Here is a 27149-nt window from a genome sequence, read left to right on the forward strand (position 1 = left end):
CTACTTAACATGTCTACAACCATTTCAGCAGAAGAAAGGAAGCTTACATTTTGATGACCCACAATAAGGGTGATTCCAGAGCAGTCCCACTGCTTTATAAAGGTTACGTTTGTCTTCACCACCCATCGAGGGTGAAAGTAACACAGCAGTTTGGAGGGGTGGGTTGTAACCACTTCAGCACAACCCCTTGTAGTAAGAAGGTTGTGTTGGTTTGTGGAAACATACCTAAGCCATATATGGAAACTATTTGCACAAATGACTTGATCCTGTGAGTCTCTGTCAACATGGTTATGTCGCAGGCAGCCACCCAAATGCACTTACAATTGTAGGCCTCATGGGGAGTCTGAGAAAGACTGCCTTAGGGCCAAATTAGGTGTGACTTTTTTTGGGTGTGTGTGAGTTAGGCCTGGGTTCCCCCAGCCCTGACCCTCATTCTCAGTCAGATGACAGCTGCTGGAAACAAATTTCCCAGGTGCCACAGGGGGCCCATTGGGACCTTGGCATGGTGGGGAGAAGGAACTTCAGCCCCCCCTTCTCAACCATTTTCCTGACCTGAAACAGCCCATGGGAAGCATTATTTGTTCCATAGCTGTTTGGGTCGGGAAAACAGTGGGGGGGGGGGAGACTGAAGGCCCTTCTCTTCCCAACCATAAGAAGAAGAGTTGGTTTTTACATGCCAACTTTCTCTGCCACTTAAGGAAGAATCAAACCGGCTTATAATCACATTCCCTTCCCCTCCCCCAACAGACACCCTGTGAGGTAGGTGGGGCTGAGAGAATGTGACTAGCCCAAGGTCACCCAGCTGGCTTCGTATGTAGGAGTGGGGAAACAAATCCAGTTCACCAGACTAGCCTCTGCCGCTCATGTGAAGGAGTGGGGAATCAAATCTGGTTCTCCACCGCTCCAAACCACTGTTCTTAACTACTACACCACTCTGACCATAGTCTTGATCCTAATTGGGCCTCTGTGACGCTTGGGAAATTAGTTCCCAGTAGCTGTCATCTGACTGAGAGGAATGAGATTTGCAAAAAAAGAAAGAAAAGGAAGTCACATCTTGTTTGGTCCCCAGATTTGAGAGGCTAGCTCTTTGAGATCGTGGTATGTTACCATTCCAAAATTGCAATTTCACAGCTGTGGGTTCACCGCTGTTGAAAGCTACACAAGAAACATTTAAAATTTAATGTTCCTCACCATATATTTTGGGGGAAGGGCAGGATTGCATGCCACATTTTTCAGACGACCTATGCCAGGGGTGTTGAACTCATTTGTTACGAGGGCCGGATATGACATAAATGTTACTTGGTCGGGCCGGGCCATGCCTTACCAGCCCAAATCAGGACTAGGGTGAGTGTGGCTGCCTCAGCTGGCTCGCAGGCTGGATAAGAGTTCTCAAGGGGCTGGCTCTGGCTCGCGGGCCTTATGCTTGACACCCCTGACCTATGCAGTGTGATGCACTTGCAGGTGGTTTCTTTAATCTGTCCCCCCCTCCTGACCCCAGAACCGCCCAGTCATGCTTTGGGTTACAGACGAGCTGAAGCTCCTTTACTAGCCTTTGTTTGGATCCTCTTGTTCCTGGGATGTGTGGGGTTAAGCATCCCACTAGCCTCCTGGAAGAAAGGTTGCTGGTCAGGTACTCAGGTGTTAACTTGCGCAAGCCTCCTCAGCCATGTCAGTCAGTCACTGAGGAGCCAGATCAGCCGATGTTCTGGGGTAGAGATTACCAAGCTTAATGATGAGCAGCTCTAAGCTGCAGCTGATGCCAGACCCTTCCCCCTTTTCGCCTAATTAGCCTCATTAATGAGCTCTTCTGCTCTCCATAGAGAGGGTGTCCTCCCTGGAATAGAGGCAAAAATACCTCTCCCAGGTAGATGTGCTGAAACCTTTAATTATGGCCCGCATCAGCAAAGCCCCTCATGGTTGTGATGAGATGGATGGGTGAGGGCGTTTAACTGGAATGGTGCTTGTTTACAATGGCCATTACATGAATTGTTAACTCTTAAAATAACTCCAAACCCTCTTAAGAGAGTGACATTAAGGCACGTGAGAGAGAGAAAGAAAGAAATCAGGCCCTCAAAGATTATCCAGCTTTTAAATAATATGGTGTGAGCCTATGTGTAATGGGAGTCTCTGGCCCAGTATTACAGTAGGAAAAAATGTACTTATTTGTGTTTTTATTGCCTCATTTTATTGCATTGCTTGGAATATATGTAATAAATTTCCTAGCAAGTTTTTTTAAAAAAAAATTTTTAAAGCAGTTGCTACTCTAGCTCTGTAATAGTAAAATGTCCTTTCAGATTTCTGTCTGTAAAACAAATAGATGAACCCATGTGAGGCACAGTAGCCTTGTTCAGACAATGCCTGTAATGTAACAGAGTTTATGGGCTGTGCTCCCCTTGGTTGGTGGCTAAAATAAACTCATTTCAGGTCATACCAAGAACAGAAAGCGATCACATGCCAATTCAAATATCTATAAACTTCAAGCCAGTAGAAACAACTTCAATTGAACACGTACAGGATTCGAATCTTAAATTTAAAAAAATCAAATGGTAACAAAGTTATTTGCTCGTCAGAAAGGACTCTGGTGGTCCCTTCCAACTCTATGATTCTATGACTTGAGCAGAAGCTAAATTGCTCTGGGAAGTCTGATTTGGCTGTTGGAGGAAAAAATACTACCAGACTCATTTGGTCACGGGACTCTGAGCTTCTTAAAAAATGCTCTCGTTCATAATTCAAAGCTTGTGCAATCCCTCCAGAGTGGATTATGCTTTGATAGGGTCAGTCTTCACTGAGCCCTCCCCCCCCCCATCTTTCTGAACCGAATGACCGGTGTGGCTTTTAATTTGTTCTTCATCTGCATTTCTAGCTTCCTGAGTCTCAGGGGTGTGTGTCAACACTTGACAAGCGAGAGATGCATACCGTAGTTGAGAGAGTCATTAAAATCAGGTATCCACGAAACCTTTCCCTCCTTTTTTCCCCCTGACTGAGCCCTATCCAGTAAAAGCCAAGGCAAGTAACAACGTTTTGCAGACTTTCTGGTGGATGCTGGGTTGTTGTTATTTTTTTTGGCATTTTTCCGAGAAAAGGAAATTCCACAGCTGTGGGTTGTTGCCAAGAGAGGGTGTGTTTGCGTGCATTTGTCCTGTCGATGGCACATGGATGGTGTGATCGGGGGCTCTCCGAGACATGACCAGAAATATTGAAACCATCCAGATTTGCAGGTGTTGGAGGAACACACAAGGCGCCGTTCTGCACGTCTTGGGTTTTCTTTTCTACAACACACTGGGAGTGGAGTGGGGTGTTCTGAAGAAACAGCCAATTCTGTAACGGTAGCTTTAGCACAGTTTCTGACACCAGTAGGGAGTGTAATTCTGGTGTAGGTAAGCATGACTTTACAGGACGGGAAGCCTCGTTGTGTGCGCATTTGTGTTTCAAGGGGAGCATCTCCGTGTCTTTTGGCCCTCTGACTAGTTGCCCATCTGCTCTCTGTCAGAATGTGTTAGGAGTGCGTTTTGGACTCGTGCCCCAGAGTTTCAGCGCTGAGCTGGTCATGTGTTTGTCTCCACGACAACTCAAGGAGATGTGTAAACGGGCCGTGCTCTGAGCCAGATGCTTCTCTGTTCATGTGATCTAATTAGATGGGAGCTTTCCCCCTCCCCTGTTGTGATGAAGCTCATTGATGTTGCCCTGTTTCCATGGCTAAAGCATGTGAGGAAGCTGTCATTTGGGGGGGGGGAGTGAAATCACATGACTGAGCTATATATAATCACCCTTGCAGCATAACATCCCTTCCTGCGCTGTGCATAAGTGTCAGTAGAGCTAGTCCCCTTCACAAACTCCAAAAGTCACCCTGCAAAGTTCTGGCAAAGGGAGCTTCTGAGAAGTAGAGATCTGGACTCAGGGAATGTCTGTGATTTCTTTTGTTGCTCGGTGTCTCATGGTGGGGGGACAACAGAGTGATGATAAAGTATCTGCATTGTTTTTTTAGTCTCTCAATGAGATGTTAGAAGTCACACTTTGTTCTAGAGGGCAGAAGTTGAGGCACAAACTCTCTTTGGCTTCCCCTGGACACTCTTCTTTGGTGGGCAAAAGTGACAGAAGCCCAAGTCCTGTGTGGCACTCACCCACCCTTTCCCATGTATTCCTGGGCAGCTGTGGGCTCCGCTTGCTGTTGTCTGCTCTTTGTCTTGCCTTTGTGGTTTGTTTCTCTCCCCTCCAGCCCAAGACAGGTTTTGCCTCAGCAAACGGCGAGAATTTCTGGTGCAGAAGGATGCTGTTCTTTTGACACCAGTCCGGTGACCCCAGCTGCTCTCCTGCGAATAAGATACCCATCATAAATACATTGCATTTCATTGGATAATTAGGTTTCCTTGGAGACCGTTACACCGCAAGAGCACAGAAATGTGACCTTTTCCCAGCTACCTTCCGTCACCACCTTTGATTAACCCTCCTGGAGGACCTAATAGCTTCGGCTTCTGAGCCTGCCCTCTTCCCCAGCCCGTTTTCTCCTGTGAGGCTGCAAGTCTCATTGCATTCTCAATTAGCAAATGGGTTTTCTAGTCCGAGGACGGCTGCCTTGCCCAGCTACCAAAGCAAAGGAAGCCAAAGCAGATTATTACCCTTGCCATATTGCTTTGCAAGTACATGGGGAGAAAAGAATTCAGACGTGTCAGTTTTAGGGAGAGCTTGTCTACTGACCATGCCAACACTGTGCCAGCTCTGCCAATACAGAGGGTGTATGCCCCATGGCGCAGTGGTAAGATGTAGTACTGCAGTCAAAAGCTCTGCTCACGACCTGAGTTCGATCCCGACAGAAGTCAGTTTCAGGTAGCTGGCCCAAGATTGACTCAGCCTTCCATCCTTCCGAGGTCGGTGAAATGAGTACCCAGCTTGCTGGGGGTAAAGTGTAGAAGACTGGGGAAGGCACTGGCACGCCACCCAATAAACATAGTCTGCCTAGTAAACATCGGGATGTGATGTTACCCCATGAGTCAGGAATGACCCGGTGCTTGCACAGGGGACTACCTTTACCTAAGCCCCGTTACTGGAGGGCCATAAAAAGCAGTGCTGTGTTTGTTGGGCTTTCTTTAGGAATGGTATAGGCTCCCCAGTGCAATGGGGTTGGTTTGGATGGCTCCCTGGTAACCCATTTCAGCTCCTCAACTTGGGAATAGTTGCACAGAGAAAAGGGGCTGAAGCAACCCTTGATTTCAAAACTCAATCTCAGGTTGTGGACATAAACCATTGAATAAAATATTCACTTAAAAATAGTTGAAGCATAAAGGAGATGGGGGATCTGTTGGGTCTAATTAAGCGCATGGCCCATTTATTCTTGATGGGCTTCTGTTCTGGCCTCTGGTAGTTGAGGCTTTTTGCGTAGCAGAAATCCTTCAAATCAAAAACTCGTCTGCAGATTCATTTTCTTCCCCTTAATAGACTTTGTATGCAAAATTTATAATCCAGTCTGATATATGCAGATATAGCTACATAAATCTCTGCAATAGCCATTCCTGGCCTTATACCCTGTTGTGTCCTTAACTGTCTCAGAGTCTTTTCCTGTATGTCTAAAAGTTCCATTGTGGCTTTAGTATACCTAAAGGTGCTTTATGAGCACAAACCATTTAGAAATGTTTGTAGAATTCTGCCCTGGAATGGGCAGCGTGGGAGAGATTAACGGAAGCATCTCCTGTCTTCCAGCAATGGTGACATGGAAAATAGTCGCCTATGCAAATTGCACTGTGAATATGGTTATTTTTCATCGGATGCAAACTAGTAAATATCTTGTTTTGCTGCTTCTTTATTGTCTTAGATGGCAGCAACCATAGAAATGAGGAAGTTGTCAGCCAGAGCAAAACCTGTGTCAATCCAGTTCTCCCCCTCCTCTCTCAATTTGTCTCTCTGTGGTGGCTGTTTTTGCCTACCTTGTTAGTCCAGAATCTGATTCCTGTATACCTTTTATGTTGTCCTTGTCACAGATAGATTAAATGACATCCCATAATCTGCTTCACAGGCTAATTTATGGGGAGTGCTAGAGGGGTTGCCCTATGGGTTGGGCCAGGCTGCGCGTGTGTATTTTAAGATTGCCTTTGGGGTCTCTGTCATCACTGTGGCTGTGCCTGAAAGATGAGTCCAAGAGACAGCTTATGCTAAAATGGTGGCACCTTCTGTTCTTTGCCACCCAAGTCCTTGATCAGCCCCAGGCTCCACTGACATTGATAGACTGTGTTATCCCAAATTTCATTTATTTGTGGTACATTTAACATCCATGTATTCCAAACACCTATCATATTGTGCTCCTTTACATTGATATGTACAAGGAGTGGAAAGCCTTTGCAAGCTGGAGTACAATTTAGCCACTGCTGTCAAGGCCATCCATTTTTCTTCAAATCACCACCACCAATATCTCTCCCTTTGGCATGCTCCTCCCCCCATCCCCCCCAAAAAAGGTCAGAGCTGCTTAGATGGAGAAACCTTCACCAGTTTTCACTTGCCACAGCTGTCATTCCATGACACCAGCTTGCAGTGCAATGCAGCTTAGGAGGGGGTTTGGCTGTTGGAGATGCTGCACTTCCTCTGGGTCAGGGAGAAGAAGAAGAATAGTTGGTTTTTATATGCTGACTTTCTCTTACCTCTTAAGGAAGAATCAAACCAGCTTACAATCACCTTCCCTTCCCCTCCCCACAACAGACACCCTGTGAGGTGGGTAGGGCTGAGAGAGTATGACTAGCCCAAGGTCTCCCAGCTGGCTTCGTGTGTAGGAATGGGGAAACAAATCTAGTTCACCAGATTAGCCTCCGCCGCTCATATGGAGGAGGGTGGAATCAAACCCAGTTCTCCAGATCAGAGTCCATTGCTCCAAACCACTGCTCTTAACCACTGAACCACTCTGGCTCTCCACGCTGGAGGGTGAATGGCACCATTCGGATTTGAGCTGCAGTTCAGTTCTTGACCCTGGCAACTGAAAATCTATAGCATAATCCCCCTGCAGCAGAGAAGAGCCAAGAGGAGTCACCAAGGGACAAAACCGGTTCTACTTGAAAGTAGCAAAAGTGTCCTTCTTGGGCTCCTCTGTGGTCAGGGCTTTGGGGAGATGAGAGAGAGAAGAATTATCTATAGCAACAGGAACGACAGGCCTAACCAATACTCCAAAGTCAGATCACGAAAGGGGGGGGATCATCCTGGGTGTGCTACCCTGTATGGAGCCTGGCCCTCTTCTAATGAAAAAGCGCTGGATGTATTTTTTTATTAGAGCATGAAAAGGCTTCCACATTAATTTTACATCAACGTAATTTTATTGCTCCTTATTACTGCCACTTTTGAAATGTCATAACTGTATTTACTTGCTATGCAGCAAATTTGTAGATTTAAGTGTGTATGGGGGGGTGAGGGCTGGATGCCCCTCTGGCAGATGTGTAGACAACCTCCTCATTAACATAACTCATTACAATGGATAAAAGTAGACAGCCATAACAGTCTTACATTTTTCTCCCAATGATGCAAAAAGAGGTGTGTTTTGCCGCATTTAAGAGATTAAAGTCTTCTCTCTTTGAGTTCCCTGAGCAGGGATTCCGGTCGACCGAATTAAACGGCAAAGCGACTGTGGTATTGTGTGTGCCCAGGAGGGGCATTTATGAGCAAGTTGGGATCAGGGCTTCATTTGTGCCAGGGCTTAGCTCAGAAATCCGTGAAAGCTCTGAAGCATGTGACTTAGAGGGCTTCTGAGCATATACAGAAGGCATTTCCTCTGCCTGTGAAGGAACACCCATCAGCTCTCACACAGCTGAGGCAGATGGAAGAACTTCCACATAAGAAGCTCTTTCTTCAATTTTAAACTCAAGGCAACAACTGGAGAATTACTTCATTGGCCCATAAGACCACTCTTCGTTCAGTGTGCATGGAAGGAGTGTGTGTGTGTGTGTGTGTGTGTGTGAGACAAGTTTTGCCCCTTTGTTTCTTACTCTAATCCACAATAAGCTGTTTGTTGCAGGAAGACCCCTGAAAAGGCCTGAGTCTTCATTGTGTTTCCCATAATGCTTAATTTGGGGGCCTACTTATTATGCTTCCTCGAGAGCATTTGGCATTGTAGGCACTCATCTTCTGCTCTGGCTCCTTTTTCCAGGAGGTGCCCATAACGTTCTGTGAAGAAACGTTCGTCTCCCATCGGTCAGCCGCCATGCGACAATTCCTGCAGAACGCCATCCAGCTGCAGCTCTTCAAGCAGGTACTGCTGGTGGTTGAGGAAGGAATGGTCCCCCACCCCCCACCCCGCCCTCCTCACCCCGCCGTTGTGCTTTGTGATCTATACTGGGCCGCATCCTCTGAAAAACTGCTGGCTGCTTTGTTCCCTAATTAGTGTAATTTATGGGTCAAAATGAGATGCCTTCCACATTAATTTTTCCCCAGCCTAACTGATAATCCATTTTTAACTGTTCTTCCCCCTTCTGTGTTCTGTAATAGTAAACTCTTCCTGGTACGCCGCCTCTGGTCTTCATTACGAAGGCCCTCTTGTTTTATAGAGCTGGTGTGGTGTAGAGCAGCTGTTCCCAAACTTTTGAGTCCCCACTTCTACCACAGAAGCCCATGGGGTGACCTTGGACCCATTACATTCTCTCAGCTTGACCTAACTCACAGGGTTGTTGTTCTGAGAATTGAAGGAGGGGGAAATGATGCTTTAAGCTGCTTTGAGTCCCAGCTGGGGAGGAAAATGGGGTATCATTAAATAAGTACAAATGCATACATGTATTTGGGGAGGGGCTGTGGCTCAGTGGTAGTGCACCTGTTTTTGCATGCCCCTAGTTCAATCCCACTGTCTTCAGCTGAGAGATTTTCAGTGGTTGGGGAAGACTTTTCTTTGCCCAAGATCATGAAGAACTGTTGCCAGTCAGAGATTGTGGGCCAGGCATGATATGATGCTATAGGGCAACTTCATCTGTTCTTGATGGGGCTCCCATCAAGCTCTCAAACAGTGAGCATTCAGCTAGCTTTTTCTGTGAATAGAAGAACATTTCCTTACTCAGGGCATCTTGTTCCCTTAAAGGTAGTCCCCTGTGCAAGCATCAAGTTATTACTGACCCATGGGGTTTTGTCACATCATGACGTTTACTAGGCAGACTATATTTTATGGGGTGGTTTTCCATTGCCTTCCCCAGTCATCTACTCTTTACCCCCAGCAAGTGGAGTACTCATTTTACCGACCTCGAAAGGATGGAAGGCTGAGTCAACCTTGAGCCAGCTACTTGAAACCCACTTCTGTCGGGATCGAACTCAGGTCATCAGCAGAGCATTGACTGCAGTACTGCAGCTTACCACTCTGCGCCATGGGGCTCCTCTTGTTCCCTTGGGGGTGTGCTTTTGTGTGTCTGTTGAAATATTGGGAGGAAGCATTCTTCAGTGCTACAGAACAGCACAGGTGAGCTTTCCTTTGTCTGTGTCCTTTTCCTTTTGCTGCAGTTTATTGATGGCCGTCTTGATCTCCTCAACTCTGGAGAAGGTTTCAGCGACGTCTTTGAGGAAGAGATAAACATGAGTGAATATGCTGGTAAGCACCCTCTCAGGTTTGTCAGTTTCATTTAGAAACTCAGGGCCAGGGAGCCAGCCCTTGAAGTAAGGCTGGTGAAGGATGTCAGGTTTCAAACACAGAATTCTTCTTGGCCTGAGCCCTAGTTTGTTGAAAGGCACCCGGGGATGGGGGCACTGACCTGAGTCAGCAGATTTTCAGTCCCAAGATGGGGTGGTAGTGGTGTGGGGAGGACTGAGCTGGAGCAGATATGGAACTCAATGGCAGATGTCCATGCCAGTGAAGTTTCAAGTTGGATGAAGCCCCCCACCCCCCAGGATTAAGCCATCGTTGTATCTCTTAGTGTGATGGTATTGGGACCTCCCTGGTGCTGTGGAAGGTAGCAACCAGGACGCCCCCCTCCCACACACACACACACACAATTTAGTAGACATTGTGTCCGCAAAACTGAAAACTGCCTTTGAAAGCACACTAGGTTCAGGCAGAGTTAGAATGAATAGTATCACTTAGTGATTGGAGGGCACTGTTTTGTACCCCCTCAAAAACCAAAATACTCTTTAGTTCACCTAATTTTGGCTCTTTTGGATCTTGCTTTGTGGGGATCGTGGACTGTCCGGTGTGGCGGCTCTGGCAACTGTCCAAGATGGCGGGTCGGCAGGTAGCTATCAGATTCTGGGGTGCTGCCCTCTTGCTTCTGGAGCCAAGCCAAGAGCTCTGTGGTATATCATCCCAGAGAAAGGGTCTCCGAGTGTAACAGTTGGGAGGGGTGAGATGGGCACAAAAAAGAAACCCCCAGAGCAGTTTGCTATATTTAAATGCACCTGCTAGCTATATTTAAATTCAGAAGAAACTGCTATCTCACTAATTTTCCTAGTGTTTGTAGAGAGGATGGAATAGATGCCTTAATGACTGTGCTTTGGGGGCTGCTGCTAGGTTGAATGAGGTTCTCACCTTCTGTGCTGTCTCTTTGTGTCAGGTAGCGACAACCTGTACCATCAGTGGCTGTCAACAGTCCGGGTAAGTCTTCTCTGCTGCTTGAAGGTTCCTATCTTTTTGGCCCTTCTGCAGTTTTTGGTGGCCCTCTTCAAGCATGCTGGCAAACCAGCACCAGTTCCTGTTGAAAGACATTTCCCTGCCTCCGGTTTGAAACTCTGCTGTTGTTCCAGCGCGCAGGCAGTGATTTCCCCTCTACAAGGACACTAGACACCATGATTAATTTTTTTTAACTGTGAGGCCGGCTTACAGCCCTGGTCTTAATTTAATTGACACAAAGTAACTCTGCCATATGATAAATATTTGTGAATGCTATACCATAAATAGTTCCCAGGAGCTGATAGTAAACGGTTCTTCCCTCTCAATACTAGACGTATTCAAGATAGTAACGGAAACGAGTTAATTAGCAGCAGCAACTTTTTACAATTGGAGCCTCCAACGTTTTAAAGCAGAGCTTTTTGTAGTGAAGAGTTGATGTTCAGTCCTCCTTGATTACTAGGGGTTCTGAGAGAAATAAAAGAAGGCCTCCAAAAATATCATGCCTGCTTTCCTGATGTTCCCACAGAATGCCAAATAATGTTCAAGAGAGGTAGAAAGAGAATACTATGAATTAATAAAAAAAAAATGCCAGGGCTCACATGCGAAACCATTTGTAATAAGTATTCTTTACCTCTTTCTTTCTCTCTAATTGTTAATTGCTTTAAAAAGTTTGCTGTGTCCTTTTTTCTGTGTGTGTCGGGGGATGGGTGGTTATCCATCTCTTGTGTACAGTGAGTTTTATTTATCAAAATAATGCATTATGTAGCCAAAGTCAACAGTGTGCTGCGGAATAAATAAAACACTAACTGGGCTGTTCGATTATTCTTTCTGACATATCAGAGCCTTGCATGCCTTTCTGGCTAGGTCCTTCTGGGATTACCTGTAGGTGGATTTCACTTTTCCTCTGTCCTGCCTTCATTCTCCTCCTGACCCACAGCTAGGCACTGTTTCTGACAGTGATGTTAGGAAATGCAAGTGCTTAGATGCAAAGGATGAGAGGAGGGCAACCAGAAGCCGATTCAGCCTGTGTGCACCATACCTGTTCCTGAAAACATACTCGAGCCAATGGATTGTCCCGACCACTGATCATGCAATATGGCATATTCACCATATTAGTTTTATGTTACTTGAAGCCTCATCTTTTAATAGGGCCAGCTTGGAAATCTAATTCACATGGATACTAGTCTTTTTCTGACTTCAAATACCTACAGTTCCTCCTTATTTAGCAATGAGTTGGATCCACCAGAGGATTTCCATTGACGGAGAGCACAAAGCAGACCCCTGACTGCTGGGGGGGCTGCAGTCCCCAGAAGCAGCAGTTTCTGTTTGCGGGGAGTGGGGGTCAGGAGCAGCATTTGCGGGGGGTATTTTGAGCTGCAGTGGGAATGGATAGGCAAAGAAAGTCACCCTCTGCTGGTGGAAATTACTGCTGGAGCCAAGCCATAATTTCCTAACACAGATACAGCCTTCAACTTGGCAGAAGTGAACGAACAGGCTTAGAATGTATTTGGATCATTCAGAAAAATACAAAAATGCCACAACCTAAAAAAACAAACACCAACCCACATTTGTTTAAAAATGTTAAACTATAGAAGGGAAATTCCTAAAATGTATTGTCTGAACCAGGAAGTAAGATACCTTTGGGTCCCATGGCCCTGTAGCAATGTGTGTGGGGGTGGGGGCAAGATTGAGTTTACAAACCCTTTTGCAGAAAGCAGCTCTGCTGTCTTGCAGTCAAATCTAGGTGGTATGATTTCTCTTCCCCCTTGTTGCTTTCCTCATGTAGAAAGGAAGTGGTGCCATTCTGAATACAGTGAAGACCAAGGCAAACCCTGCCATGAAGACAGTCTACAAGTTTGTAAGTGTTCATAGTAATGCAGAGACTAGGGAAGTGTGTTAAGTATTGGGGTGGGGGGAAGCGTGCTCTTAAGTACTTCATGATGCTCTTTGTGTGAATCAGAAAACTCGGCCGAAATGAGAAGCGTTTTAACAGCAGCTGAAGAGCCAGAGATTAAATGTTGAGGAAAAGAATTTTTAATTTGTCACAACTAAATTGTGTTTCATTGTGGTTAAAAATAAAATAAAAGAACCATTCCAATAATTTAGCTCTTTTTGAGTAAATTAAAACCAACAAAATGTAGCAATAATAGTTTGAAATGGTTATCAGTATGTTGCTATAAAAGTATTTTGAGTAAGAACTCTTGAGATGTGTAAGAAAAATAAAGCAAGGTATGAACAGAGGAACTGATGTAGTGTGAACACCACCCTCTGCTGGTGCCCTTCCTGTAATTGCTACCTCCTTAAAATTACTCAAATCTCCATTAAGGAAAAAATGGGGTGGAGAAATTCCAGGAAATGCAGTTCAAACAGCAGTGTAACACTGGCACTTTGGAGGATAAGTTGCATGCAACTTTGAGTTGCACTGAGATACAGAAAAGGGATTTCAGCCCCCATCCCCGTCCCATTCCAGAAAGTGAGTTCTGGGGGTGGGGATGTCGGAGCCTTCCTTGCAGTACGGCAATTTTCATTTTTCATGGAGGATGGAGGTTACAGACCAGAAAGGGCTTCTGCCTTGCTCAGCTTCACTTGCACTTTCCATCTATTTAATTTCCCTGCCACAGAAACTCCTTGCCAAACCCAATATGAATTAAAATAGATTCTGAACCCCCCCCATATGTTCCTCCCACCCCCCTCCCCAGACTGAGCTGCTAAGTGGTGATTCACATACTAGCAAGGAATGGCATTTCTGAAACTTCTCCGCTGGTCTTTTCCTGAGATGCTGCAGGGTGGATCCTGCCCCAGCGAAAAAGCAACTGGGCTTCTCACACTTTGAGGCAGAGATGAAAAAATAATTAGAGAGAAGAATAAGAAATCTCGGCTTTCGGAGCAAACAAAATCTCCTTCCCCCTCATTAAAGATTGTTTTTTTAACCTCTTGTCTTTGTATTTGCTTTTCCATACCCATTATGTCTTCAGTTGATGACCCAATTCTTTCTCTTCCCATTCTCGATAATCACAGAAGGTGGGTCTGGGATGGACTGAAGCCAAAGCCCGCTTGTCTCTGGAACCAGAAAGGGATTTATGGCTGAAACTAATTTCCCCTCCTCCTTTCCTTTTCATGCAGGCAAAAGATCATGCAAAAATGGGAATAAAAGAAGTGAAAAACCGCTTGAAGCAAAAGGTACTTGAAGTTTGTATTATTTCTTTTCTTTTTTTAAAAAAAAGAATATAAGGCATACTTGGCCACGAAAAGCATTATGTGATCAATGGAGTGCTGTTTGGTCCTGTGTTGTTAACACACTTCAAAATGCATTACCAGCTGTCCTGGATTTTTCCCACTGTTATAAATATTCACAGACAAAACCCAAAATACATTAAGGGTCAGATGTGGGATTTGTGCCCTTGTACTAAAAAATGGGGAAAAAGCCAGTCGACAGGGGAGCCCCTGTGTCTCTCGTTCATGGTGGCAGGGGGCGGGGGGGGGCGTAGAAATAGTCCTTCTTTGCATTCTCTCCTATGGAGAAAAGTCAGGGGTCACTTCACATTGCAAATTTACTACATTAATATGATTCTGGATTTGAAAGAACATGCAAATAACAAGTGGGTCTTTGCACGTTCCTCTTTCTGTCATTTATGTCCTGCCTTTTGGGGTCCAGGGCTGTCTCCCCTCCAGACCCTGCTAAGCCTCAGCTTGGGTTGCTGCATCATGTGTCTTCAGACAGTGCAGAAAAAGATGCCTGTTGTGTGGTGACCACACATGTCAATTTACGCAGGACTTCTATACCTTTTCCTTTGTGGAAGTATTTTCCACATAGGAAATAGCCAAAATGTGAAGCAGTTCTGGAGGAGCCGGAAGCACGCTTTTGAGGAGTTGCACAGGATGCTTCTTCAGTCATCCATGTACAGTGGGAGAGGGGGAAACCAGCATAAGAGAAGGGCATTGCACACCTGCAGCAATGTTATCCCATTCACACTAAGTAGTGTTAGACAGAAAGATGTCAGAAGATTTGGATCAAGACTTTACTTTTTTACTTTTCTTTACTCCCCCTGGCAGGGGAGGGTGGGTTATAAGTCGAATACATACATACACACACGCACACACATACATACATACATACATACTTGAATTGCTCATTCTTTGGCATGGCTTGACAATTTTCATTTTCTACCTGGATAGGCCATCTATCTCTGGGACATACAGAAAATCTTAGGTAGGTGTAAGTCTCGCATAAATTGTCACTCGTCACTCATTACTTTAGGAGAAGGGCACAAACTCTTGTTTTGTCTTTTACTACCTTGAGCTATGTATGTATGTTCATGGGAGGCTAGGAAATGTGCTCGGAAATGAACATAATTTTATCGTCTACTTAAATAAAAAAAAAAGTGAACCGGCATCTAAGTTTTAAAAAGCAAAGTGAGTGATTTGTGCATGTGAATACAACCTATCTACCTTGGGAATCATATAAAAAGGTCCCCTGTGCAAGCACCGAGTCATTCCTGACCCATGGGGTGACGTCACATCCCGAAGATTCCAAGGCAGACTTTTTTTACAGGGTGGTTTGCCAGTGCCTTCCCCAGTCATCTTACCTTTACCCCCAGCAAGCTGGGTGCTCATTTTACCGACCTCGGAATGATGGAAGGCTGAGTCAACCTTGGGCTGGCTACCTAAAACCAACTTCCTTTGGGATTGAACTCAGGTCGTGAGCAGAGCTTGGACTGCAGTACTGCATTTTACCACTCTGCGCCATGGGGCTCTTTTTGGGAATCATATACAGAGCTGTTTATATCCAGTAACTGCCTGCTTTCCTTGTAGCCCCATACCCCACCACCTTGATTTAGTGGTGCTGTCTCTCTATATATGGCTGACTCATATGCTCCCTCCCAAGACCAAAGACTGGGGCCAAAGTCCCACCTGTTCAGTGGACAAACTCTCCTTGTACCAGAGACACAGAAGATGTCCTGCTTTCAACTCCACTTGTTCGATGTTTTTACAAGCAACACGAGAATATCCAGCTTGTCTATTTATACAGTTTCTTCTCTAACTGCATACTCGGATCTCCGTTGTTTCACTCCTTCTGAGCCTTCTAAGGGCTCTAATCCAGTCGAGGAATACAAATGCCACTCTCTCAGCAACTCACCTAGCCGAGCGTGTTGTGTACGTGGTGTTTTTCGTATAGCAATTATTGCAAGTGTCTCTCAGACTGAGGGGTTTTTTTAATTGAAAGGGGAAGAAAGCCCTCCCTTCCGCTTGGTTCCAGACACCCTCTTTTCTCTCATTCTGCGAAACACAACTTAGTGAAATGACAGAGTGAGAGGTTTCTCCATATCTGAGGTATTATGAACAGCACCAGGGCCTTTGGAGCTGTTCCTCTCTGTGTTCCATTAGTTCAGCCTTACCCGTTTCCTGTTGGGCTTCTGCAGATTTCACCTTTGGTGTCTCTGCTAATGACAGCATCTAATCTCTCTAAGTAGAGAGAGTAGCAGTGTCGCCTCTCTCCCCAGCCCCCAAGACTTAGGTGGCGCTCCCCCATCTTCTGGGTGACTAATTTGAGGCGGCTCTGGGTTTGACCTTGCAACCTCCTGCATATTTTCCAGACTTAGCAAGAAAAAAGTATCACTGCTTTTGGCAAGGAAGAGCCAAGCCTAAAACATCACCTATGTGGTCTCCATTGCCAAATAGGAGTGGCTTTTCTGTACAACAATGGAAGGGATTTTAAAATGCACTGAAGCCAGGAAAGCGGCTTTTTTTTCCTGACTGTGCATAGCAATGATGACCTCTCAAATATAATCAAGAGCCCGTTTTTGCCCTCGGACTGCTCCAGCTCTGGGTTTGAATTGCAAATGGGAAATGCCGGGTTGACCTCCGGAGAGGTCAGGCTGGTGTATGTAAGGTCCTCCTCTAATATGATCGTGGAGATTGAATGGGGCTGCCTTCCCATCCCTTCTTCGTTTTGTGGGCTGGGGTTTTTAAAGCGTCCGCAATAATTTGCACAGCCTTTTTATGACTGAGAGCAAATGATTATTAGCAGAGAACAGTGTGGCAGCTTCATTTTGTGCCCAGTAGCACTTTCATAAAGTAAAGGCTGCTTCTCTCCCCCCCCCCCGCCCCATTTCAGAAATTGAGGAAGGGTGACCATGTCAAGCCACGCTCTTACTTTGCCACCTTTTGCAGCTAAGCTCTGTAGAATTGGGCAGCACAGGCGCCGAGGGCGGGAGACCAACAGAAATCCAGCTGGTGCCAAGCTTTCCAGTCTCGCACATGGTTATTCAAGGTTGCTAATTTATTTGCTACCTCTAATAGTGACCTTGTTCCTCAGCTTCTTTCTGGTGCCTTTCGTGTGCACCTTTTGTGGGAGGCTTAATGTAAAGGGGTTTGTTGACTGTTGGATCAGTAAAAGAGATGTTGTGAAATTGGTATTCATACTTCTGTAAAAGCTTCTTACTGTAACCTGCATGCACAGCAGGCCATATCTCTGAGGCCCCTGACCAGCATTTGCTAGGAAAAGAGAGCTCCCAAATTACTGCTTAGCTCACCACCTGGGACAATCTCAGTGTTCTAAGGGGAAACAGTTCTCTTGAAAAGCAGATGGAGAATCATAGAAAAAAGAGCTGGAGTAGCTCACCAGGCCCTTGAATCTGACCCCGTGCAGCCCCATGCAGGAGGCAGTGGGGCAGGACTTACCAAATGAAGTATTTGAGGCAGCGTTTTGTCTTGTGAGGCTATTAAGAAGAAGACTTGGTTTTTATATGCTGACTTTCTCTACCACTTAAGGGAGACTCAAACCTGCTTACATTCACCTTCCCTTCCCCTCCCCACAACTGACACCCTGTGAGGTAGGTGGGGCTGAGAGAGCTTTAACAGAGCTGTAACTTGCACAAGCTCACCCAGCTGGTTTTGTGTGTAGGAGTGGGGAAACAAATCCAGTTCACCAGATTAACCTCCACACCAGATTAACCTCCGCCACTCATGTGGAGGAGTGGGGACTCAAACCCAGTTCTCTAGATCAGAATCTACCATTCCAAACCATCGCTCTTAGCTACTACACCAGGCAGCTGCAATCAGCACATTGTTTGTCTGGAAGTTAGGAAATGGTTCTTAATGTTGTACAGAAATGGCTTTGGCAAGTAAAAAATGCCATGCAGGAACACCAGTTTCAAGGATGTTTTCCCCACACATACCAAGCTGATTAACTTTTCAGAGACACGTTTTCCATGACCTTCTCAACTTAAAGGAGTATTCTGCTTTGGTCAGAGGTGTTAAGCTGAGGAGGATAACCTTGACTCAAAGGGAACTAGGCCTGCTCAAGGCCTCTGTCCAAATTGCTCTGCATGTCTTAAGAAAATGCATCACTGCCCATGCGGTTTTCATCACTGGATGAAGCAGAATTCCTACCGCAGCAGTGCTGTGACCATCCCTTTGGCTGCTGCAGCACAAAACCTAACTGCAACTTAAATGTTGCTGGTATTGGGACCATCTCCCTCGCAGTGATTCCCTTTCTTTCTTGCATAACCTACATGATCTTCTTGTTAAGGACCCCATCTGTGCTTTCTTGTGGGATCTCCAGCACAACATGCTGCAAGCAGCTGTTGGCTGCTTCCTCCACTCCAGTCTCACATGCTAGTTGCTGCAGGTTGTTTCAGAATCCGTATGTGTGTGGGTGGTGGTGGAAGCTTTGTGAAGCATGGTAGGAAATGCTTAATGTAACCTTGCTGGGTACCTTTTTCAGCTGCCTTGTACTTTCAAGTCTCCTGGATCATTGCAGCTTTTCCATGGACAGCAGACACTCCATGATCACCAGGGAATGAAATTAACGAAGAGGAAAACGCATCATTATTGCAGAAGTTGAAATTAGAGGATCCTTGGATTTTGCTGAACCATTGCTTCTTCATGGGGCAGATCACTGTAACAAAAGCCTTTGTCATGCAGTTGCCAAGCCATGTGACAATAGCCCCAAACTTTGCCAAAGGGCCTTGTGGGGATGGTGTTTCATTTCCCTTTCCGTGTCAGTAGTGTCTATCATTCTGCTGTTTGAATTGTTTTGGACTTCTATATTTGTACACTTCAAAGTCCATCTCAGAAGCTGCATACTTAGGAAGGCTGCTGCCTGACCCTGCCAAGGGCCTTAGGGCTACTATTTGGCCACCTCCCTAGCTCGCCTGGGTCCTGCCAGATGCTGCTTCCCTCACTTCAACAAAAAGTTGTATCTTACATTTGTGGTGGTTGTTGCTTAGTGTATTCCATTGTTTTGTTCTAAACAGACAAGATGGCATCGTAGTGCTCATACAAAGTTTGTTGAGGGTTTCTCTTTAACAATTTCTTAATTTCCTTGGCCATACTTCTTGCCCATCTTGACAAAATCCGTGCTCCACCAGAGGGATCTGAGAACGTCTCTTCTTTTTCTATCTGGAGCAGACAAAGCTCCTCAGAAGGTCCATCCGTCTTTTGTTTTGGTTGACCTGAGGGTGTTAGGTCGTCCTGTGTCCAAAAGAACCGTTTCTAATTGGCTATCAGCTTACATGTCTCATTACACTGTTTGAGCAAAAGGAGAACTTGCGGGGACAAGTCAAAGGTCAGTCCATCAAAGCAGCTGGCCTTGGGGTCAAGTCTTGCAAAGCATGTGCGTGCAGCGCTCTCTCTGTATTTACCAAGCATTATTCCCTTGACATTGTTGCACAGAGGTTTAAGGTTGAGGCTCACCGTGCTGCAGGCTTTGTTCCTCAACTGATTGTCCAAGTCTTTCCATCTTCTCTGATCTTTGAGGAGATCTTGCCTGCCAGTCGTTGCTATGGCTGCCCCCAATCTTGCTTCTTCCAACATGTTTTCATTACATGGTGTACCACACTCACTTGGCCCTGTTCTCAAGCCACGGGTTCACTTCCCTTTGATAAAGGCAAAGCGCTGATGAGTTCTCTGGTCAAATACGTCCTTACTGTCAATGAGTTTAAAGAATCATATACATTAAGCTGATGTAATAATAATTTATTATTAGGTCTATGACCGCAGTCTTGGACCAAGGGAGGAAGAAAGGAAGGAAGGGGAAGACGAGGGAGGATGGGAAGCATAATACATAGTATAATACAATCTTAAGTTAACAATGCTAAAAATTAGGCGTCAGCCCAATAGGTAAAATTCCTAACTAAAATAAACTGGGGGCAGAGCAAACTGACTAAAAGTTGCCAGAGGTAGGCGTTGAAAGTTCTTTCTTCTTAAGAGCAGCCACTCTGGCCAAAAAGCGGGCAACATTCGATGTGGCTGCACCATTAGTTGAGTCGCCAAGCAAAAAAGGCAACACCCGGGCATATAGAGTGAGGTTCAAGCTGGTGAGGATTGGAGCAATAAGAGCATCTCTATCTTGAGACCAGCGAGGACAGCGGAGCATCAAATGGTCCAACATTTCAATTTCGCTCGTGTTACATGGGCAGAGACAGTCCAGAAAAGGTATCCCGGTATATCTGCCCAACATGACCATGGATGGAAAGGCATTTAAATGAGCTAAAAGGAGAGCCCGACGATGTGAGAAGATTGAAACTGTAGAGTGGAACTCTGGAAGCTTCTCTGGTGGGGGGAGTCCCAAGACCAGACCGGAGCAAGTACGTCTGGCCCTCCCTACCGTACTGGCCCAATCTAACTCCTTCAATCTCTTCAAGATTGCCGCTAAATGAGATGGAACCAGGTTGTCAGAGGGAGTAGAGATTGGGAGTCCCAGTACTTTTAGTTTTTCCGCTAACAGATTCAGCCAGGGGTTGGGGGCCGGGTCCTTAAGAGTAAGATGGAGAAACCCCGCCTGGGACGGAAGATTGTCGTCCGGCAACTTAAACCTAAGCTTAATTGCTCTCCTCCACGCACGCGCCTCAAGCGAGGGTTGGGCAGGCCCAGCAACACACCTCGGAGTTCCAGTAATTCTCCTGAGAAAATTGTTCAAAAGGCAGTCTAGCTTCTCATCCATGCCGGAAATCCAAATGTCTGCTCCATACAGAATCTGGGAAACCACCTTCGTGTTAAAGACATCAATGGCAGACGGGATGTGCTTGGCCCCCTTGGTTCGAAAAAACCTCTCTACCATTACAGTGGTGGATCTTGCTGTCTTCTTCACATGGTCCAGGTGGGCAGACCAAGATAGGTTGTAACTGAAGACAATGCCCAAGTAGTGGAAGGTGGAAACCCATTCGAGTTGTCCGTTTTTGACCTTGAAAAACTGGGAGCCTCTTCTCTTGGTGGCAGAAAAGCGAAGCACCTTTGACTTGGCGTAATTCACAGTGAATGCTTCTTGATCACAATATTCCAAGAAGAGATTGATAGTGGACCTCAGCCCCACTTCTGATGTCGCCAACAAAACCGCATCATCTGCATATAATAAAAGTGGTATGGGCTGACCGGCCAGATACGGGTGGTGTTTTGCTCCCTCTTTGATATGCGGCACCAAATCGTTGATAAAGATGTTAAACAGAGAGGGAGCAAGCAGGCATCCCTTTCTTACCCCCTTTTGAACTGGGAAAGAATCTGTCAGTGTACCACTGGGATCGACTGAGGCAGTTGTTCTAGAGTAAAGGGCCATAATCAAAACCAGGAGTCTGTGGTCTATGCTAGTGTTCATCAGTTTCTTCCAAAGTCTATGTCGGTAGATAGAATCAAATGCAGCCCTTAGGTCCATAAAGGCCGCATATAAACATCCCCTCTGGCGACTCGAATACTTAGAGGCCAACTGAAGGAGGGTCAGACAATGGTCTGTGGTAGAGGTACCTTGACGGAAACCACACTGTTCAGGGTGGAGATAGGCCTCTTCGTCAAGCCAATCCTATAGCCTCTCCAAGAGTAGTGCAGAGTAGATCTTACAGGGGATGGCAATAAGACTAATTGGCCTATAATTCCCAGGGTTGCTGGCATCACCGCTTTTGTGGATTGGCACGATTGTAGCTGTCCTCCAAATCTCCAGAATGATAGCTGTTTGGTTAATATCCGAGAAGAAGGGGGCCAAACGAGCAGCCCACCATTCGGGGTTTACTAGAAAAAGCTCCAAGGGAATCAGATCTGGACCCGCTGATTTTCCTCGCTTCATTTTGTCAAGTTGCTCCAACACGGTCTTTATTAAGCTGATGTTTGGTCTTCAGCTAACTCGCCAGTGGACTAGATTGAAATATATTAGCACACTGCAAAACTTCAGTTGAGATGGATTTTGTTGTTTATGTGGGTGTGTTCTGAAATAAGAAATGGTAGCTGTGAAGGCCACCATATTGAATATTTGGGTGGGGCAATCCAGTTCATTTCTTGTTACATACACCAGATGCAAAATGGCTTCCGAAATAAACAAGTGCGCAACCCATCTGTAGTGTGGACAACCCTAATTCAGAAGTGGTTTTGTGTGGCTTTCAACAAATATCTGCAATACAAGTTGGAGAGAATCGGCCTCTTTAAATTTATTTTTATCAAGTGTAGCACCGAGTCAAGAGAACCATTAGTATCTGGTGCCTCACAGCTGTCAGACTTCTGAAAATAAATGAAAAGGCCATAGAAGCAGAAGGAGTGCCCAATCGATAAAGTGCCCCTTTGTGAGGCAGCAACCAACGTGCGCAGTGTGTTGGGAGCCCTCACCAGCAGATCTGTTGCAGTCCAGTCAAATCTAAAATATGCAACAGGGGAAGAAGTTGCACCCTAAGCAAGGTTGGCTTCATCTCACTTTCAAGTTTTGGCTCACCGAACAAACTCCCATGCAGGGGGTGATGTTTCTGGATGGACCTTCCTACATTTGTGTCTGACTGTGGTTTAAGAGGGCCCCTCAAAGAAGCTCTTCCCTTCAGTAAGTCTGTTGGTGAACTTGCTCATGCTGTCTTGAACTGCCTGCTGGGAGGCATCTCTGAGATGACCCTCCTTGTCTGCATCCTCGTTCTATGGATAGCGTCCTGTTACCTGAGGAACAAGCCAGCATGTGGAAAGTACAAGCGAATGTACCTTTGTCTCTCCTGTGCTATCATTTCACAGGAGAAGCTCACTCTTTTGGCTTCTAACTGCTGGAATGAAGAAGAGAGTTGGTTTTTAAATGCCGACTTTCTCTACCACATAAGGGAGAATCAAACCAGTTTACAATCACCTTCCCTTCCTCTCCCCCAACAGACAACCTGTGAGGTACGTGGGGCTGAGAGAGCTCTAAGAGAGCTGTGACTAGCCCAAGGTCACCCAGCTGGCTTCATGTGGAGGAGTGGGGAAACCAACCCGGTTCACCAGATTAGCGTCTGCCGCTCTTGTGGAGGAGTGGGGACTCAAACCCAGTTCTCCAGATCAGAGTTCACAGCTGTTAACCACTACACCACGCTGGCTCTCTCGCTTAAGGGCAGGTTGACTGCTTGTGTATACCCATATTTAAGCTGTGATTAAACAGAGCCATGTGGGCTAACTGCTCTTTTTAGCTCACGATGAGTAGCCGTGTTAGTCTGTCAATAGCAGTAGAAAAGAGCAAGAGTCCAGTAGCACCTTAAAGACTAACAAGATTTCTGGCTGGATATGAGCTTTCTGAAGAAAGTGAGCTATGGTTCACGGAAGCTCACACCCTGCCAGAGATTTTGTTAGTCTTTAAGGTGCTACTGGACTCTTGCTCTTTTCTACTGCTCTTTTTAGCAAATGCTTATTTTTCTGCCATTGTCAATGCTAACATCAAAACTTGCTCAGTCAGACCGTTTTATCCCAAAGTGCCTCTTCTCTGTCTGTGCCTCATAATCGAGTGTTCCTGGCCATGCAGTCCACTTTTTTCCTCCCATACAGGACATTGCTGAGAACGGCTGCTCCACGGTGCCAGAAGACTCGCTTCCACGAACAACTCCTTCTCCACTGGCCGAAAAGAGGGACCCTAAACTACGAGAGGACAGGCGACCAATCACGGTACACTTTGGGCAGGTATGGGGTGGAGCCATTTCTCCACATTCTCTCCCAGAGAGCATTTTTGTGTCTTAGTTAGCATTTTAAGTGCATTGCTCAGTTGGGCCTACAAGGTTTTGGCTTGCTTTGTAGCCTTTAATGTAGGCAGATGTGTGCATAAACCCCAGCTTTGTGGCTCTCCCATGAAATCAAGGCGCTTGAGGGCCGCATGCAAAAAAATAACACCCCAACAAAACAACGGGAGAGCAGTGCTGTGGACAGGACTCCTGACACACCACTGCAAGCCCACATAAATTTGGGGTCATGTGCAGCAGTCTGGCTCCGCACACAGCCCATGCTGATTTGTGTAAGTGGCTTACTCCAGAGCTTCCACAGGCTCAGGGATGGAGGCCTCCATGAGATGCCCGTGTGTGCTTCACGCACCTTTTTTGCTCATAAGGCATTTTCCGAGGCTGTGTTTGCATTCGTGAATGCAGTTATATTTTCACAGCATTGGGCAGCAGCCTGCCTCTGCCATTACAGGTAACGTCCACGTGTACCTTCCCTACAAGCTGTGCTGAAGGTGTCTTCTGTTATCTGGCCCAATCATTAGTGTCAGCTGCGAACGCCTTATTATTATAAGCACTTTGGCACACTTTGAACAGCAAAAGCAATGAACTGCAGTGGAAAAATCAATTAATGGCTCTTTAATAGCATACTCCACATTTCTGTATTGACTCTGGTGCTCTGCAGGCAGGTGATTTTTATCATGGCTCCAGCAATATATTTGTGAAAATTAGCCTGGATTAGGGAGGCTGATAATTTTTTAAAAACTGTTCTTTTATACTCCTGAAATTAACTTTCCAGTTGTGCTGCTGCGTTGTGAAGAGGGGAAGAGATGGTTCTCATGAACACATGAAGCTGCCTTATACTGAATCAGACCCTTGGTCCATCAAAGTCAGTATTGTCTACTCAGACCGGCAGCGGCTCTCCAGGGTCTCAGGCAGAGGTCTTTCACATCACCTACTTGCCTAGTCCCTTTTAACTGGAGATGCCGGGGATTGAACCTAGGACCTTCTGCATGCCAAGCAACGGCTCTACCACTGAGTCATGGCAAGGTTACACCCCCAGGGGTTCCTGGAACACCTGGCACCCAGCTTCCCAGCCAGCCCGGAAGAACAGAGTGGCTGCGCAGGGCTGCTGAAAGGTTTTTACCTGCCCAGCTCCTCATCCCCAACCTCATGTTGTCACTGGGTTTAAATCTGCCATTTAGCACACATTACAGATCAAAATAACACTTGATTTCTTCAGGTTCTCATGTGAAGTAGGGGGAGTACTGAAAGAGCACCATTGGGGGAGGATTGATATTGAAAGTTTTTAAACTATAATGATGGGCTTTTGTGGAGGTGAGGACCAAATTTATTTGATTAAATTCCCACCATTTGGGAAATCCATGTCGCCATATGTCCAAAATGCAATCAGTCATTGGAGTATCTTCATGTTGGCTGCTTTTGCCTACACCTCCATGTGTGTGTGTGTAAAGTGCCGTCAAGTCGCAGCCGACGTACGGCGACCCCTTTTGGGGTTTTCATGGCAAGAGACTAACAGAGGTGGTTTGCCAGTGCCTTCCTCTGCACAGCAACCCTGGTATTCCTTGGTGGTCTCCCTTCCAAATACTAACCAGGGCTGACCCTGCTTAGCTTCTGAGATCTGACAATATCTCCCTCTTATTATTAGAAAAGGGTTTCAGTCTTTCTTAATGGAAAACAGGGTTCATCCAGCCTCTCATTCCAGTTTAACTACTCTTAGGATGCAGGGACACTGATTCCCCCCTCCCCCCACTTATTTCTCATTGACCATTATGAGTGATAGAATGATAAACCGACACCTGCTGTTTTATTTTGACAAAAGGCAGTGTCCCTCTTTTCATTAATATTAGACCATTCTCTGTCATTAAAACCAACAGCAAGACCAAGCAGAGTGTCTCTGTTTTGGGTTTGGGACTCTTCCTAGATGTCTGTGAAGTGCAGAAGGTCTGTGTTACTACTAAAGGCCTACTCAAAATCCAGCATGTTCCCCTCTCCCTTTGTTGTTTATCTTCAGTGCCCATCACCTATGGTTGAACCAAGGGGGCTCCTTCAGAGGTCTGGCTTGAAGTGGGGAAAGGGTGGCCATTGTCACCATGAGGCAAATCTTTAGTTCCCCCAAAGTTTCTTCTGAATTTCGACAATGTCTGTCCTAAGCTTGGAAATGTTCAAAATAAAGACCCCCCTCAACCGCTTTCCTAGAAAGTGATAGATAGCACCGAGCAATGCAGACAGCGAGTAGTAGTAACCCCTGTTTCAAAACGTCGTTTTAAAAACACTATAAAGATGAAATGAGAAAAATTTCATGTTGCTTTTTAACTGCATACCGATCATTTAAACGCTGTAAGAATGTCCCTGAAATAAAAGCTGTTTGCACATCCTCAGAATGAGAGAAGGATGAAAGAGGTGTGCTCTCCCCCCCACCCCCCTGTCCCTGCTACTGTAACTTGCTTTCCATGTGTGCTAGCATTATATCAGGGTGTGGAGCGAAGGGAAGCAGGATTTAAAAAAAAATGCACGCATGCCGATGAGGGTCAAGCCCCCTGGATCAGTAATGCAGTTGGCTTGCTGTGGCTGAGGCAGCTCTGCAGCCCACCAGCCCCGCAAGATGCCTTAATTGAGATGTGCTGTCAGAGTGACAAACACATTTGCATACAGTCTATTTATTTTCGGTGGAGAGGTCTGCCGGCTGCCGTTGGTTGAACATCCTTAATCAGCTCGCTGAAAGTGAGCCGGCAGCTCGCTCTCGCTGTCCTACGCTGGGAGCTTTTCTTCATTAAGTGACAGATTAGCTGAAGGGGGGGGTGGGTTCGGGAGCCAACTGCAACGTTTATTTTTAACTCATTAGGGCTAGCCTGACTGTAGCTGGCAGCCGGTGATATCCTTCCTGTCCACCGCTGGTGTCAGTTATTAATCTGCTGACAAAGAGGCAGAATCCAGCAAAACGGCGGGGGCAGCTGAACAGGCACTAGGTCGACTTCTTGCTCCTTCCCAGGAAAGGTGTTTGTTTTCCTCTCCATGGTATGGGCGGTCTGAAGTTTTGCACTGGCTCCTTGGGCTTCCTGGCAATCTTTGCATCACAGCCTGAATGCCTCATAAAAATGGGATAAGCCAGCTCATTCACCATCACAACAAAAGTAACATTTGGACAGTGGGGAGAGAGAGGCTCTCTTGCTCCTGAGTTTCTTCTGCTTTGTTCAGCCGGAGAGCTTTAACGCCTGGTCCCTTTGGGGCAAGCAGGAGGACCCTTTTGGGGTCCTCGCTAATATGGTCATGTCTTTGTTTCCTTCCCTGTATAAAGGAGACCTGCATCTTAATGCTTTCCAGCATAACATGGCGTAATTTCCAGCCAGTTAATCAGAATGCGATAGATATCATTCATTCCATGCTTGAGACCTCTCCTTCCATTGTGTATGTCTCTTGCAGATGCGTGTGCTGATAGCTCAGTGATGGGATGCTCAGTTGTAAACTGTAAGGATTGTTGGAGGGAGAAAGGATGTTTGAGATCTGAGATGTGACGAAACGTCCATGCTCTTAATTGAAAGAAAGGGTCCAGTATGCAAAATTCTGCTTTTCTCTAATCTGTAGATCTCTGTCTTTTACATTCTGCCTGCATGGCTGTAGCAGCTGTTGGTACCCAAACAACTTTCAGAATGGGCATTACTGCTGCT

General features: G+C 46.0%; 1 protein-coding gene across 1 annotated transcript in view; it reads left to right on the forward strand.

Annotated features, from left to right (window-relative positions):
• DENND1A (DENN domain containing 1A) overlaps positions 1–27149 on the forward strand; it is a 263127-nt gene that overhangs the window by 210103 nt on the left and 25875 nt on the right. The window contains exons 14-19 of the mRNA XM_056860470.1: positions 8117–8218; positions 9448–9535; positions 10491–10531; positions 12333–12404; positions 13670–13726; positions 23300–23431. Coding sequence (XP_056716448.1) covers positions 8117–8218; positions 9448–9535; positions 10491–10531; positions 12333–12404; positions 13670–13726; positions 23300–23431 — 492 coding nt within the window. The remainder of the gene's footprint in view (positions 1–8116; positions 8219–9447; positions 9536–10490; positions 10532–12332; positions 12405–13669; positions 13727–23299; positions 23432–27149) is intronic.

The sequence above is a fragment of the Euleptes europaea genome, chromosome 14 (assembly GCF_029931775.1).
Source record: "Euleptes europaea isolate rEulEur1 chromosome 14, rEulEur1.hap1, whole genome shotgun sequence".
Classification (NCBI taxonomy): Eukaryota; Metazoa; Chordata; class Lepidosauria; order Squamata; family Sphaerodactylidae; genus Euleptes; species Euleptes europaea.